Raw genomic sequence first — 16,869 nt, forward strand, 5'->3', positions numbered from 1 at the left:
AGATAATAAAGCAGTTCAACAGCATCGCCATGGAGAAGATGTTTATATCGGGAACTCCAAAACTGAGCACCACAAATACTAGGCAGTTAGTTAATCCTACAAGAAATTGAAGAGAAATTCCTTTTTTAACCAAAGAATGGTGAGAATGTGGAAATTACTGCCACTTGGAATGGTGAGGCAACTAATATCGATGTATTTTAAATCAGAATTGTATGCTGATGGAGGCGATGAAATAAATTGAGATGTGGCATGTGTGGACCCAGTGCAGGTCTGTTAAGTCAAATGCTATAATGTTCCATGTTAATTACGGTTTTCAAACAGGGCACAACTCTGATGGGAAGTTCATTGCCCGGGCCCAGAGAATCGAATTTGACTGCGAAGTGGTGCCTCGCCGTGTAGCAATCTTCCTGGAGAAGACAAAAGATGGTCAGATCTTACCAGTGCCAAATGTTGTTGTCCGTGAAGTGGCCTGTGGAGCAAATCACACGGTACGAGAGTGATTTGTCCTTGGGGCTGTCTTGCTAAGTAACTGCAGAGTAACCTAATCTGTGCACCCCTGAATCTTCGTTCTCCCTATCATTGGATTTGTGTCTTTAGATCGAAATTTATTGATGCAAAGGGTAGAATAAAGAAAGGGAGAGCAGTATTTTCTGCTTTCATCAATAAAAGATCTTGTCGAAAATATTTCTTAATTTTTTGCTGTGATTTGATGAAAAGATTTATTTAAAAAGTCAATTTTTTTTTGACCTGCCTTCTACAATCCAGGTAGCGTGTCCCTAAATCTGCAACCCCCTGTTTGGAAGGATGAGGCCAGTAGGCACTTGGGGATTTTCTAAGATCACAATTAGACCACACACTATCCAAACTTGGATATGTATAGACATTGCTTCTTCATTTCTCAGTTGCAATCCTAGTATCTCTGTGGGAATAGCTTCACCACAAAGATTGGAGTGGTTAAAGAAGAATCCCTACCATCTCCTCCTCCAGTCCAGTATGGAATCGGCAGTGCCCTTGGCATATCATTTAAGCCTCTGCTCACTGCAGTTAATTGTGTCTGTTCCCTAAAATAAAACCAACGACTTCAGATGCTGAATGTCTGAATTAAAAACAAAGTCCTGGAGAAACTCCGCAGGCCTGGCAGCATCTGTAGAGAGAGAAATATATTTTAACATTTCAAGTCCGATAGGACTCTTCCTTTGGAACCCAGGAGGAATTGTCTGCCTCCAATGTTAACTGTTTAAAAAAAAACTGACGATGCCGTGCATCTGAAACAAGACCGGAAGTGCTCGAGAAATCCGGCATGTCCAGCAGCCTCTGAAGAGCGAGCGAAACAGACTTGAAGGCTTTGTGTAATGACATCTGACCTTTTTTGACTTGACTAGGTTGGCTGCAGCTCATGTCAGTCATTACCACAAGTGACCTTGAAGATTGGTCAAAAAACATTCTAGAGTAAATTTGGTGTGGAGCTGCTCCTGCAGCCTAGCAAATGTTAAGAATAATCCTGTTTTAATCGTTTTTGCATTTCCCAGATTGCTCTTGATTCGCAGAAGAGGGTGTTTACCTGGGGATTTGGAGGATATGGTCGCCTAGGACACTCTGAGCAGAAAGATGAAATGGTCCCACGCCTGGTTAAGCTGTTTGATTTCCCTGGTCGAGGTGCTGTACAGATCTGTGCAGGGAACACCTGCTCATTTGCAGTAAACGAAATGGGTTAGTTTTCACTATGCCTAAGAACTGATTATGAATTGCTTCCATATGGTGGTGAAATATCGATTTGGGGCCTTTTGTGGAGCATAATCGCCAGCATATACTAATTGGGTCAAATGATCTTTTTCTATGTTGTAAGTTCTGCATAATTCTATGAGCAGGGCATTACTGTAGCCTGTTCAGCTTGCCTGTTGATCTTACTGATTTATTGTTCCAACCTCATTCTGGAGCTCAGTTGTCCTTTGTTGCAAAACAGGAGGAGGAGGAAAAAATCTGACTGAGAGAAGGTAGGTTATCCGATTTCAACTCCTTAAGTGAAAGAGTCCCGTTTAAAATAGAGCTACTTGTAATGATGAAACTTGCTTTTTGGAAAGTGTATATTTTACATTGTACCATCTCTCATAATTGTCGGTATTGAGCCTTGATATTGAAAAATCTTTGCAGTTCAGTTTAGGTTGGTTAGTGGTGGCACTCTTTAACCCGAGTCAAGGCTTGCGAGTTCAAATTCCATTTTGGTCATATTAAAGTGACATAATACTTCCAACTATACTTCAGTATAATACTGCAAAGTGTTCTCCTCTTTACCAGTGTGTCTCTAGTCTTTTTTGAGTAGAAAGGTGTCAGCAATATTTGAAGAGCAGTGATTTTCTGGTGCTATCTTCCACTAAACATCGATCATTCCAATTTCATTTACTGTTCTAGGCCTGTTCTGTACGCAGACTTTGTAGGTGGACACTGCAGCTACTAATTGCTGTGATGCCTCTAGCAATGATCTTGGAATGTAAACTGTGCAGCACAAGTACAAGTGTGCTTTTCCACTGATTTCTGTTTCTGAAAAGTTTGAGTAGGATGAGCTCTTCCTGACTCCCTTCAGTCAAGTATTGTGTGTAATATACAGGCTCTGTTTTGTCAAGTTTGGAGTGGATCAGTTGTGGCCATGCATGCCTTTATTAGATTTGAATTGGTTAGCAATTCAGGTCACCTTCCTCTCTCTCTCTTTGTTTCAAAGGTGGCTTATTTTTCTGGGGTGCTACTAACACTTCTCGTGACTCTACAATGTATCCCAAAGTGGTGCAGGACCTGTGTGGGTGGAAGGTTCGAAGCCTGTCCAGTGGGTAAGTAAATGGTTGCAGAGTGAAATATAAGTCTACTGATGATGTATCTTTTGACTCTAATGCCTTGGCTGAGCCCCACAGACCTGGAGCTATTGTCTACCTTGCTGATTCTGATGAATAGGTGAACAGGCTGGAGGTAGGGGTGGGGGAAGAAGACATTGAATGTATATAAGTTGAAGTTAATGTCCTGTGTTAGATTTGGAATCTCTTTTAAAATACCTTATTAATGTACAAGATGGTTGTCATTGGGCAAGGCAAGCATTAATTGCCCTTGAACATAGTGGTAAATTGCAGCACTCCGAATTAAGAAGGTCTGTAATATTTTGATAGAATTTCCCAGAATTCTGAAGAAATGATATATTTCCAGGTTGGGGTAGTTTGTGAATTTTGGAGGCGATAGCTTTCTCATACCCCTGCTGTCCAGGGTGGTAGATGTCACAGATTTGGAATTTTCTGCAGTGCATCATGCTGTTAGTGTACACTGGTGCTAAATTGAGTGACTGTGATTTAAGATGATGGGTGGAGTGCCAATCAAGTGGTTGCTCTGTCCAGGATAGTCTTGAGCTGCTTGAGTGTTTTTGTAGCGTCAGTCATTCAGACAAGTGGAGAGTATTCTGTCACATTCCTGATTTGTGCCTTGTTTACAGGAATCAGCAGTTGAGTCATTTCCTGCCTCTGACTTGATGTTGTAACCACAGTATTTATTTGAGTGATCTAGCTAAATTTCTTTGTTTGGCATCCCCACCCACCGACTCTGTGCACCATATCCTCTCCTGAGGGTGCCAGACTTTCTGACCCGAGACAGAGAGCATATGCATTTTTTGGGTCCGACTCAAAGCACAATCCACTGCAGCAGCCCTATTTGATTTTATGTAACCTCCTTTCGACAAAGTTGATCATACCTTGTGTCCACATTTTTTTTGTCCTGCACAACACCAGGACAGTGAGGAATTTAAAACTGGTATTTTCTACAAGAGCAGAACACTGCAGATTCTGCAAATCTGAAATAGTCAACAAGTTTGGCAGAATCGAGAGAAAGGAAAAACTCTTGGTGATCTTCCATCTAACATTAATCACCTGCTCTGTTGGAAAGTCATTGACTTGAAATGTTACCTCAGTTTCTATCTCAACGAGTCTGGCAGCCTTCTATATACTTGCAGTATTTTCTGATTTGTATATCTAGGATCTTCTGGTCTGTCTTCGTACTCTATGCAATGCCTCTTCCTGTTTTGATGTCTTGATTTTGCTCAGTTTTGATGGCCTTGATGCATTTAATCAAAGGTTACAAGTGACCAGGAGACAAATATTAAGGATACATTGGACTCCACTGTGTAGCTGTCCTTGAAGCTGTACAACTTAGTTGCAAATATCAAATTTATTTTCCTTTCTTTGAAGATGGTACTATAAATGAGACGTTTCTGAGGAATTTTAACTTTTTTAAACCTCATATGCTAGTCAAGTGGAAATAAAATCTAATGTGGGAGGGAGGGAGGGAGAAGAATGGCAAGAGTAAACTGAAGAAAACAGTAAATACTGGTAGATTTTTATAAGTAGTTGAGCAGCCTTTGTAAGGTGGAAGGACCTGTTGTGGTATTTTGGATGTGTACACTTCATCAAGACTCTGACTTGTTAATAACACTTGACAAAGCCCTCAGGCTGGAAATGGAATATTTCTGAATCAAATGGATTGTCTTTTATTTCTCTTTCTTGTGTTCAGAAAAAGCAGCATCATTGTGGCAGCTGACGAGAGTACAATCAGCTGGGGACCTTCTCCTACCTTTGGAGAATTGGTAAGGACTGTGTTGGGAGGTAAGGTAAATCACAAGACTGAGCTGCTTCACGTCTGTGGGCATTGGTGCCTGTCACCCTCGTAGTCAGTTCTGCGATTTTGTAATGTCACCAAGAAATGAAAGAAACAATGCTGTTGGTGGATTTCACAAGACAGCAGGATTGAAAAATTGTCTGCTCAATGTTCACGGTTGCGATACGTTTGATATTTGCATTTATATAATTGTTTTGTAGAGAGAAGTGGGGGTTTTGTGGATTTTAAAGGAATTGAACCGAGGATCTCACCGGCTGCTTAAATATACTTGATGTAGTTTGTCTACGTTCAGCATTTTTTCAGTGGTTCTAATTTTCCACCTGTGAATAACAACCTGATTGGAGAGTGATATAGGGTGAGATTCCCAGCACCAGGGAATCTACCTGAAGTCTTTGTGCCAGTACCCATTTTTCCCCTAATCCTGGACACAGCAAACATTTAATTTAACTTTTTACTGTCAGAATAAAAGTGGTTTTACATGGCTGCAGAATTTGGTCTAATCAATCCTGTTGCTGATACAAAGCCTTCATTTATAGCCACACTGTATGGTCTAAAGGTTGCAAAGGAACTTTGAGCCTCTTTCTATCTATAGTAAGGTTTCGAAGTCTTCATTCCCAGTTGGCTCAAAGTTAATTTGAAGTTAATTACTCTGTCACGCCCTGTATAGCCATAATCATAGAGATGTTCAGTACGGAAACATCCCTTTTGGTCCAACTCTTCTATACTGACCAGATATGCTAAATTGATCTAGTCGCATTTGCCAGCACTTGCCATATCCCTCTTAAACCCTTCCTATTCATATACCCATACAGATGCCTTTTAAATGTTATAATTTTACCAGCTTCCATCAACTCCTCTGGCAATTTATTCCATATAGACTCCACCCTCTTGGGAGGACTTTGGGCAAAAAGTTGGTGTTCCTGTTTTCAGAGAGAAGTGAGATGGCTATTAGATTATTGTGGAGTGGGGGTTTATAGTTTTTGCTGCAAAATGAGGAGAGGGATCTGAGAATCATTTTGGCGTAGGAGTAATGTTCAGGCAGTGATTACACTCATCCCCACATGCACTGCTTACAGGAATAAAACTTTGCAGTGATACTGTATTCCAAGAGGTCACAACAAAACATTGAACTAGTAAGAGAATTCCAAAGAGGGGTCTTGGATATTGGCCCAACAAATCCGTTACATTGACCTACTGCATGGGAAGGAGTTGCAATGTTCAGCTCCATCCAAGCAGGGGAGAGTTGCTGATCTTAAGACACCTGCTGGCAACTATCTGAAAGTGCAGGTTAATTCACTTAAATGCACACTGCTGTTTTACAAACTATTGTCAGGGATGGATTTATCATTGGAAGCTATCATTTGCATCACATGCTCAACTGGCACTGTAACCTTGCATTCAGCTAAACAAAATATGGTGGATTCTGGAGATCTGAAATCAAAACAATTTGAAACTGAGCAGGCCTGTCCGCATCTGTGGAGTTCTGAATAAATATACATGGGACTCCATGCTATTGGTTTCTTTTTATTAAATAGATGCTACCTGACCTGAGTTTTTCCACACTTATTAGCTCATCTAAAATTGATTTTTGCCATTGGCTGACTGAGGCAGGCAAGGTTCATCATTAGTTTTTAAAATGTAATGTTGTAATCCAATTATAAGTGCAAATTTTTGTCATCCAAAATGTCTGCACGTTGTCTATAAACAAATGTTCCTGCAGTTTGGGCCTACACATGGCTGTGTTATAGATGCAGTCTGATGGTATGAATTTTAACCATAATTGATGTTACAGGGCTATGGGGACAACAAACCTAAATCCTCCACCACTGCGCAGGAGATAAAGACTTTGGATGGAGTTTATATTGAGCAGGTGAGTGAACTGTTCTCATTCTTTTTTCCATTTTGAGTCGTATATCCAAGAACATATTTCTTCAGCATTACTCTTTGCAGTGATTTTTGTCTGGGATTTTATCACTTTTGCCGAAGTTCCAGTGTAGAATTGCACACTCCGGTGAAATTGAAATATTTTCTCCCTACCCCACCCCTTTTTATAGGGTGGCGGATGTATCATGAGACTTGTAGAAATTTTAGTTCTGCATGGTTAACATTCCACAAAGGAATTTAAATCTATATTTGTTTAGGAATTGTTCCTATATTCATGTAAGGAGATCAAAACTGTGTAGCTATATTATTTGATTCATGGGGGTTAGTAGGATTATCCAGCTTCTGCTCAATGGCTAGAAAGGATTCCTGTTTGAGTCCCAATCTTCAAATCACTCTAGAAATTTGAAAACACAGCACAATATAGTAACTGATACGGCAGTGTTGCACACAGTGCTGCAGTTTTTATTGGATAAATGTAAATATCCCATGGCTTTTATTTTTATGGGGACAGTTCTTCCTTCTGTCTGATTAATACTTATTCTCAACCAAGATTACATTTTTTTTAAAAATCTGGTCATTATCACACTGCTCTTTTTGGGAGCATGCAGTCTACAAACTGGATGCTGTATTTTCTATTTTTTCAAAGTCCATATTACCCTAAAGCATTTTACAGTTGTTCTGCCACCATATAAATGCACATCTCTTTATAGACATCTTCAACTCAACACCTTTTGTGCCCAGTGATGCTTTGTAGGGAAAGAATTTTATGTTTTTTTCCTGCAGGTTTCTATGGGCCATGCTCATTCGTTGATGATAGCAAGAGATGAAAGTGATGCAGAGAAAGAGAGGATTAAGAAGTTGCCCGAATATAACCCGCGGATTATCTGATGCTGTGTAGCCTGAGCAACCACACATGAAAGCTTCACTTGAACAAAGGCAGCTGAAGTTTACAGTGCACTGGTCAACAAGATTTAAAACAAAAAAAAAAGTCACACTGAACAGGGAGCCAGGCAATGGACAACATCTTATAAAGAACTGTTCCAATTCATTACAAAAAAAAATGTTAGTGGTACTTTCATGAATGCGATTACATATGCAGCTCGTAGTAGTGTTTCCAAAGCAATTGATTTAACAATGCACGCAGATAGTTAATTTTAGTTTAGTTGTATGGCCATTGTTCATTGCTTCAGTAATGGCCATTTCTTACTAATGTGTTGGGGCTCTCTATTTTCTTTTTAAGCCCAGATTTGGCTATTTTAATTGGTCATCAAGAGCATTGTAAGCAAGCTGGAATGCTGGGAATCATGGTCTTCAAATGGCTACATTTAAACCGTCACTCTGGTACAAGTATTTCTAATTTTAGTTCTGATCTGGCCAGGTGGTCAATAGCATATATGCAAATTGTGAAATTAATACCCTTTTTGTGTTTGGGAAGTGTGCACAGATTTTTAAATCTGGTTCTACTAACCACCAAGTCCTGAGGTGTGACTCAGGTTTTGTAATGACCAAACACTCCAGTAGGATAGGACAGGACAGGATAAGACCTGAGTAGATTGGACTTCAACACTGCCTGATGTTTCAGAGGAACAATGTTCCAGTCAAGAGAGATCTTTTCCAAAAATATATGCTCCTCTTTTAGTGCAATCACATATCTCCAGCTTTATTTTGAGAGGTCTTTTGAAAGATGCTCTTGTTCTTTTTGGTTTCTGACATTATCTTTAGACCCCATAATGAATTCAGGTCCCTTTTTAGCCTTTTGAGATTGTGGGTTATGTTAGTTTGCTGCTGACAGGAATCCTCCTGCTGTTAGCAGTACCCCATCAGTGTGAAAGTGCCTTATGATGTCCCACTCTGGCCAATTCATTGTCAATAATTACTAAAATTAGTTTTAATGATTTCCTCTGCAGAGCCCTAATGGCAGTTACATTTCCATTTGCTATTCCTGGTCTATAGTAAGCTATGTGTTTTGGTTACAGTTTTACACTTCTGATAAGCTAATGGAACTATTTTCTGCTCTTTCTTACTCCTGCCCTGTCCTGTCCACTTTGGATTTTTTTTAAATAAAATGATCTTTGTGCACTAACTTTATCAGCCCAAATTCTAACCATTTGGGATATTTCTTTTGTTTAGATTTTAGAAGGCAAGAGAGGTGTCTTTGAGACTTTTCAGTGTGGCACGGTCATTTATAAATGCAAGGGTTATGATAGTCCATTGCTGCCTTTCCCTATAAAGGGAACAATGAAATTGGCATAACAATCCTGAGAATTTGAGGTCTAAAGGAACTCTGAGCAATGAATCTGCCACAGTGAAGTGGAGGTTGTTCCTCAATTATCAGTGGCTTGCTGACTGTTCATTATTTGGCTAACCACTTTGCTCTTCTAAAGATCAGGGTAAGTTTTATTTCAGGTATTAGGAGCATTAAGGCACAACAGGATTAGGTCCAGAACAGTTTACTAGACCAAGTAGTCTTTGAGCATTTGGTATTTTGTGTGTGAACTCTGTTTTGATTCTTCTAGTAATATTAGTGAACAGATCACATTAGATACTTATTAACATTTGCATACTGAATCTTCATTACGTTATGTCCTAAATTCTAATATCCTTTTGGTTTGTCAGATTTCCCACCTTTTTAAGTTTTTCGGTATATAGTTGAAGTCATGGGAATTCTGCTGTTATAAATTTGAAACCCATATCCAAAACGTATTCATTCCAAGCTATTAATTATCAGTTGTAATCTTTATCCTCCACCAGCAGCTCTTCTGTTGCTTCTAGGTGACCTGATTGACCACAATGTGAGCGGTATTGACCATTTCTCACAGGTGTCAACGTGCTTATGCTACAGTGTGATCATTTGTAACTCACTCCAGTGGTGTGGCTGTTGCCGTTCAGAAAGCCATGTTCCTGACTCTGGATGCAAAACTGTGACCCTTGATATGAAGTCCAGTTTTGGCAGCCTTCTTTAATAAACAGGACCTAAGTTACCCCTTCTTTTGTTTTGATGAGAGGAACTAGAACAATGGAGATTACTCTATAATATTTCTCTCATCTTGTCTTAACCACCTCATTGAATCAAAATTGTAGTTGCCTTATTTTTCACCTCTTATTCCTCCCAATTTGTTGTCTGTCCAGATACATTTCAAATTAACTGAATTTTAAGAGTTTGGATACCTTTGATCAATGTGTTGGAAGGACAATTACAACTTGACTCCTGAATCAGTCTAAGCCGAATTCTGGTGAGGTGGAAGATTGAGATGGAGTCAACAAATAAATTTAACCATTTTAATGATCTAGTTATGGTTTTAAATACTCTGGTTTTGTGGGGAATAGAACTTTAGAATAAGCTTGATAGTGCATAGGTATTTCTGTGAGTACCCTGTGCTGTATTCCCTTTCCACAAGGTGAAGATAGCATTGGTACCTTGGGGCTGAGGGTGTCAATTGAATGGAAACGGCTGGTTTCTTTTTGCATTTTGTTTGACAAATTTTTAAAGAAGCTCGAAGAGATTGGCAGGCTGCAATTCAAACTGGATTTTGTATTCCAGTTAAATTGGCAGCTGTATATTCTATTTCAGTGTGGTTGGTCATGAGTTTATAACCCTGAAGTTTCATAACTTTGGTCCGTGTGGGGCGAAATTCAATTCTGTAAAATGTTCAATAAACCTGCCTCCGATTCTTGGTTTTAATTTTTAATTTAATGTTTCCCCCCCCTCCCAATCTGAATTGCCAGCCAAACTGCCTGCTTTCCATTTTGTAAAACTGGCAGTGCTGTGGTGTAATTATCAAAAGCTACAGTAGCTAGGTTTGTTTGTACTTTCCTGATCTCTCTCTGGCTTTTTGTTTTGAGACCCTGGTAAGTTACTTGCCCAAAAACAACTGGATCAGTGTACTGTGCATTTTCTATCCTGATCCTTTTTTCATCTGGTACACAAGTAGCCCTGTGTGGCACTACTGTTACATTGGTGTCTTCCTGCAGCAACCGATGCTTAAGTGTCAAGTTAGCCCAAATTCTGTCCTTTTTTTTTCTCCTTCTGGTTTCAAAGGTGCAGGCTTTATGGAATTGGGTATAAATGTACCACAGAACTTTTCAGGTGCAAGTTGCACTTACGGTATCTTGCATCAGTAGCTGTGAGTATGCACTCTTTTCTGTAAGTATTGCATGGAATTCAACCAGACTGTCTTGAAAATAAAGTAACTTGGATAACTTTGGACTTGTTGATATCTTTCAATGCTCGACAATTTGTGTAAAAAATAAATAGCACGTGAAACCGAGCATTAGATGGTGCTCTTCTGTGGGAACTTTGTTTTTTTTTAAATGACTTTTTTCCATGGCGAAAGGAAAGCTATTGATATTACTTGAGAGTATAAGTAAAATTGTCTAATCACCATTTTCATTTGACACCCAAGTGTATTTCATGTGCCTGCGCAGATTGCCTTCAGTTTTCAGCTCCACATGTCTGGAATCTAAACCTGCCTAATTTAATTTTCACCGTCTGAATGGGGAGTCAAGCTGGACTTTCCCTTTTTAAGCACCAATGTTTTTTGTTTTGTCAATAGCATATGTCCAAATTTAGAAATGCGTTTACTCTAAAGTTGAAAGTGGGTCACCTTGCTAAAAAGAACTTTCATCTTTAAAATGGTTTATGATTTTTGGAAAGATGTGTTGACAAATACATGAGGCTTTGTAGTACAAATGTTTTTTTGAAATTTCCTTTTGTTTTGTATATGTGTGTATGTGCTTTATCCACACTCTGAAATCCCTCTTGGGGGAGAATTAGGAAAGATGACGGGGAGGAGGGTGGGGGGAGAGAGAGAGAGCGAGAGAAAAGCTGGAAATTTCCTGCTTCTGTGGCTCATTTCTCCCAAAGGAGAGAGAATCTGAACTGTTCATTGTAGCTGTGGTGCCTGGCGAAGTAATTCCACTATGTACAAACACCATCTAGTCGTACTATTCATGGCTTCCCTGGTAATGCAAAACTAATGATGGAATTGAACATTTGCAAGTTTTCAACACTTCCCAAATGAAAGTGAGTTGTGTTGGGAGGGAGCATCTCTTTTCATGCTGGTTATTAATGACTAGTTCTTGGCATCATTTAGATTTAGTTAGTAATTTGTAGCCAATTAGCTGCCTGTTCAGTGCTGTAAACTTTTTTCTTTTTTTTTTACTTTTGTATTTCTTGCAATAAATTGAATAAATTTTACCTTTTCATTTCCTTGCATTGTGTGATACAATTGACGATTCAGAAATTACATGATAGTTGTAGTATTTGGAGGATTGCTGGTTTAACATTGAGTTATCTTCATTGTCACTGACATTTTGCAGATAAATTATCAGTTTATTAACATGTAAATACTTCTCACTCAATTTGTGTCCCCAGAGTGATTTTGGTTTTTAAAAAGACAAATTTTCAACCTAAGATTTGGAGAAATATATCCTCCTGAATATTGATGCTATTATTTTGCTGAAATTTGTTATGTGGGGTAAGAGGATCTTTGTCATCTGAAATTCTTCCTCAGCCAGCACCAGAAAATACACTGTCTGCTTGTTAGCAATAGTTTGAAGGAGCTTGCAATGTCAAAATTGACTGCTCTACTTCAACAGTGATTGTCTGTTCAAAGTACTTCATTGGCTAGAATGATCTAATCTTGAGAATATCCCTTTTTATCTAAATGCTTCCTTCAGTTAATTGAAAAGTAAATAACACAATGGATAAAGTTACAGTTAACTATGTTTAAATGGTTTGTGTTAGCATCACAAATTGGAGGTTGGGATCTCCTGGGAAAGTGATGGCCTCGTGCTGTTATTGGTTGAGGATTAATCCAGTAACTCTGGTAATGTTCTAGGAACTCTGGTTCAAATTCTGCCTTAGCAGATGATTGAAATTGAATTCAACAAATATCTGGAGTTAAGAAACTTTTGACAGTTGCACAGTTATCATTTGTCAGGAAAAGCCCCATCTGGTTGACTAATGTCTTCTTTAGGTGAGGAAACTGCTGTCCTTACCTGGTCTGACCTATATATGACTTCAGGCCCACAGTAATGTGGCTGGCATTTTAACTGCCTTCTGAGCAATTTGGAAGGGGTAATAAATACTGACCTGGTCAGTGATGCTCAATCCAATGACTGAAGATTTTAAAAAAGGAAATTGTTGGGTTGTGAGCTCTGGGGTAGCAATGGCTACTGTTTACGTTGATGATTAATTTCTTTCCCCACCCTAGTCCACTCGCTCGATTCTTCAAGATGTCATGACTGGTTTCAAACCTCAGGATGGAGTCACGGCAGCAAAGTTTAGGGGAACACCGCTCTATATGATGCAATTAACATATGTATGTTAACTTCAGCTGAGGAAAGCCAAGGTACTAGGGAGCAGAGAAGTCACGAGTTGAGGGCAAGATAAAGGTTGAAGCGCCCAGTGATGAGAAATTGCAAAGGTGGGATGAGCAAGTGATTTGCAACAAACAAATTATGGGCAAGCTTTGTGGGGAATGGGACAAAGGGTCAAACGTGTAAAGGTAAGGAATGTCCCCAGAGATAAAAATTTTGTAGTGACCATTTAAGATGGGATGGGTATCATAGGATGTTTAATAAGCGCGGCTTAATTTGGGAGAGGCAGGGAGCCATAAGATTTTTGGGCACGAGAATGTGAAGTCTTTTTGGGGGGCGGGGGGGTGCAGCCAGGATGAAATGAACGGACGGGTGTTTACAAGACAAGTAATGCTGTGTTGTGGTCAGTTGTTGGGAAAGAGTTTTGAAAGATTGGTTTGTGGCAAAACGTTTGTGGAGATATTTGCTAGGAAAAGGTTGAGTCACTGCTGTAAAACAAATGGTGAAGATACAACAGGCCTAAAGAAGAACAGGGCCTTATTCAAACATCGTAGTAGTAAATGAAGAAATGGCAAATGTTATAAAAGCAAAAATTGGTCAATTTAGGGAGTAGGGAACTGGGTAAGGTATGTTGTAGGAAAGAAGAGTAAAATATGGGTGACCATGTAGAGATTGGAGTTGTGTGCCAGGAAATAAGGTAGGTAATGAGAGCCCGGCCCAAACATTGAAAGCACAATGCACTCAGTTGGACACCAACAGTGGTAGTTTTAACGTGTAGTTAAAACAAAATGCTGGAAATAATCAGTGGTAACATCTGGAGAAAGATTAATGGTTCAGTGAAGATTTATAAACTGATTGCAGCTTTGTTGCTCAGTGGTAAAAAGCTAGCGGTTATTGATTTTTTTTTTTGCAAGTGACTGATTTCACCCCCTCCCCCCCCATGACCTATTTTTGTTTTGCAAAGGACTCTTGTTTAGATTAAAATATTAACTCTTATTTCTGTCTCCAGACCTACTGAGGCCTTTCCCCAGCATTATCACCCACAAACTTCTACCAAGGTTACTGCTTAGACACCTCTGACTTTTCTCTCCTGAGCTGAAACATTCAGCTACTAAGAGTACAGCTGCTTAATTGGATAACCCGACAGGGATTGGGATTGAATGAGGCCAATCCAATTCCATATAACTGAGCTGTTGAGGATGTATGAGCCATCAGTTCTAAATCCGCAGTCACTCTATTGATTTGTTATCTAATTGAGCATCTTCCTTTAATCATTTTAAGGGAAGAGTCTAGTGACAGACAAGTAGGTCTGATAACATTGTTTTTTTTTGTGAATTAATATTCTTAAAACCAAAAGTATTTTTGCTTTTAAACTGGTTGCATGATTGCACAGTTTTACAGCTTAAAGAATAAAGCTTTGGTTTAGCTGAAAATTACTTTTGACCCTTTGAAAGCTAGGCAGTTGCCATGAATGGATTAGCCTGCTGAACTATACGCTGTTTAAAAGTGTGGGGGCAGTGCTTTTGTGGTTTGCATAGTCTTAGGATTGTAAGAATAGCAGCCTACGGTTTTCTTTTAGACCAATTGACGTACATGATATAAGCCCAGCTCCCATTTGTGCATAAAATATTCAATGAATGAAAGTTGAACAAAAAAAACCAGGCCAGTAAAGCAAAATGTTTTTATTGACTTGGCATAGATGAGTTGGACTGAAGGGTCTGGTTTCCATGCTGTATGACTTGTAGTAAAATGTGCCTCTTTGTGACTCTCTTTAATTGTTCGCCATTATCTGAAGAATAAAACAGACAGTTGCAAGTTTTGGGGAGATTATAGCAAAATCCAGTTATTTCACTGAGCAATATGCTTAAGAGTGTGGGATGGTCACAGATACTGTGACCCAGGCTTAATGCTGACTGTGTCACTGAGGTGGATTGAGAGTTTGGATATTCATCTTGTCAGCAATACAATTTGGAAAGCAAATGCCTGCAAAACTTTACCCTTTAGTTACTGCTAATTATCAGAAGCTGCTTAAAAGTGCATTATTTCAAGGAATGAAAGTTGGGGGGAGAAAGAGGTTGGATAATCCCAAGATTTCTGCTCCTGATTAAGTGATGCCAGTTGAAAGTCATTTGGGTCATCAATGGATGAAAGTGGTATATGGCTTGTCTTAATTTGCTTTGTGGTTGTTCATTGTCCAGGCCATTTGGGACTTGGGAACGGTACAAGTGGTTACTGTTTTTGTGATAATATTCTCCAATAAAAGTGCTTTACACCAGAAGATAAAATAAATGACACTAAATCTGACTTATTAAAAAATTGATTTATAATTTGAAGCATCAGATAGGCGAATAGTTAACTATTCGCCTATGAGAAGAGTTAGGTCATCCAGTCCCTCAAGTTGTTCCATCAATGAAATAATAGTGCGGAAGCAGGCCATTCGGCCCATCGATAATCCAAAGAGCATCATGCCCACATCCATACTATCCCTGAACACTGGACAATTTCTGGCATAGCTCATTCACCTAACCGACAGGTCTTGGACTGTCGGAGAAAACTGGAGGCAACCCATGCAGACACGGGGAGAATATGCAAACTTGACGCAATCACCTGAGGGTGGAATTGAATCTGGATATCTAGCGTCAGGTAGCAGTGCTGACCACTGAGCCACTATGCTATCCAAATGGCCAATCTAATGATCCTCACCTCTGTTTTTCTACCATGCCCCCAAAACGCTGCAACCTTCGCCCCCTTTCATTCCTTGAAATAATGCACTTTTAAGCAGCTTCTGATAATTAGCAGTAACTAAAGGGTAAAATTATTAAAATGCTTCTCTTGGCTTTTTTAATACCCTGAAGAACTAGCCCTCTATGGAATTCCTCATATTCACTGCTTTGAGTAGAAACTTCTTGGGCTAAATGGCCTGTTTCCACACTGTAGGGATTCTACGGAAAACTTCCTTACACTGAGATAATGCCCCCTAGTTCTAGATTCTTGCAGCAAAGTGCTCTCAGCTTTTACCATTATGAGCCCATTAAGCATTTTGTACATTTTCAATAAAATATCTTCTCATTCTTCTGAATTCCAATGAGTACAGACTCAATCATGCAATCTGTTATAAGAAAATCCTTCCATACAGGGTATCAGCCGAGATAGCCTTCTCTATTTTGTCTCCATTGTCAGTATATCTCCCCTTTTTAAAAGGGGGCAATTTATTTACAGTATTTCAGGTATTTACTGCTTTGTATTGTTGTTATTATTAAAGCTTTTGTTTTCCTCCATTTCCTTTTTGAAATAAGAGCCAATATCCCACTTGCTTTCCCTATTACTTGCTGAAAACCAAGATTTATGCTTCAGCATTCTGCAGTCTTTCTCTAATTAAATAATATTCACTCTGCTTCCTGTTAGTACATTGTATTTGTATTTTTCCACATTATGTTCTGTTTACCAATTTTTTTTTTGGTCCATACATGTAACCTGTCTCTATCCTGATCTGTCTCCCTCACTGCTCGCATTATCCTAATTTTTGCATCAACTGTGAAATTTAACTATTTACACTTCAGCTGTTAATATTGATTGATTATACAATACATGTGCTTCCCAACACTAGTGGCTGCCTTCCTCCCAAAGCAGTTACCTTGCTCTCTGCTAATTTAGCATGGGAAGGTAGAAACAGGAGTAGGCCATTCAGCCCATCGAGCTTGCTCCACCATTCGATAAGATAATGGCTGACCTGGGACCTAACTCCATATACGTGCCTTGGGTTTATTATCCCTTGATAGACATTTTTTATTTAAACAAAAAAAAGTATCTCAAATTTAAATCTAACAATTAAGTTTACATTCACTTAATATTTGAGGAAGATCGTTCCAAGCCTCCACTTCTTTGAATGTAGAAGTGCTTTCTAACATCTCTCCCGAATGGCCTGGCCTTACTTGGACTACTTGAATCTTCAACCAGTGAAAGTAGTTACTTTTTATCTACCCTGTCTTTCCCTATTAATATCCTGAAGCCCTTACCACT

The 16,869-nt window shown here is 39.1% G+C and overlaps 2 protein-coding genes across 3 annotated transcripts in view; one reads left to right on the top strand and one right to left on the bottom strand.

The window, feature by feature from the left end:
* The window catches only part of rcc2 (regulator of chromosome condensation 2), a 32,460-nt gene extending 20,723 nt beyond the window's left edge, over positions 1-11,737 (top strand). For both annotated transcript variants that reach the window (XM_072586672.1, XM_072586671.1), the window contains 6 exons: positions 322-488; positions 1,530-1,710; positions 2,717-2,822; positions 4,540-4,612; positions 6,437-6,514; positions 7,312-11,737. In XM_072586672.1, coding sequence (XP_072442773.1) covers positions 322-488; positions 1,530-1,710; positions 2,717-2,822; positions 4,540-4,612; positions 6,437-6,514; positions 7,312-7,416 — 710 coding nt within the window. In that variant the 3' untranslated portion in view covers positions 7,417-11,737. The remainder of the gene's footprint in view (positions 1-321; positions 489-1,529; positions 1,711-2,716; positions 2,823-4,539; positions 4,613-6,436; positions 6,515-7,311) is intronic.
* A 2,628-nt stretch (positions 11,738-14,365) lies between these two features.
* Positions 14,366-16,869, bottom strand: part of LOC140487132 (chymotrypsin-C-like) — a 73,132-nt gene continuing 70,628 nt past the window's right edge. Inside the window, exon 8 of the mRNA XM_072586677.1 lies at positions 14,366-14,638. Within this exon, the coding sequence (XP_072442778.1) occupies positions 14,621-14,638 (18 nt within the window). The 3' untranslated portion in view covers positions 14,366-14,620. The remainder of the gene's footprint in view (positions 14,639-16,869) is intronic.

Source organism: Chiloscyllium punctatum, chromosome 16, assembly GCF_047496795.1.
Source record: "Chiloscyllium punctatum isolate Juve2018m chromosome 16, sChiPun1.3, whole genome shotgun sequence".
Classification (NCBI taxonomy): domain Eukaryota; kingdom Metazoa; phylum Chordata; class Chondrichthyes; order Orectolobiformes; family Hemiscylliidae; genus Chiloscyllium; species Chiloscyllium punctatum.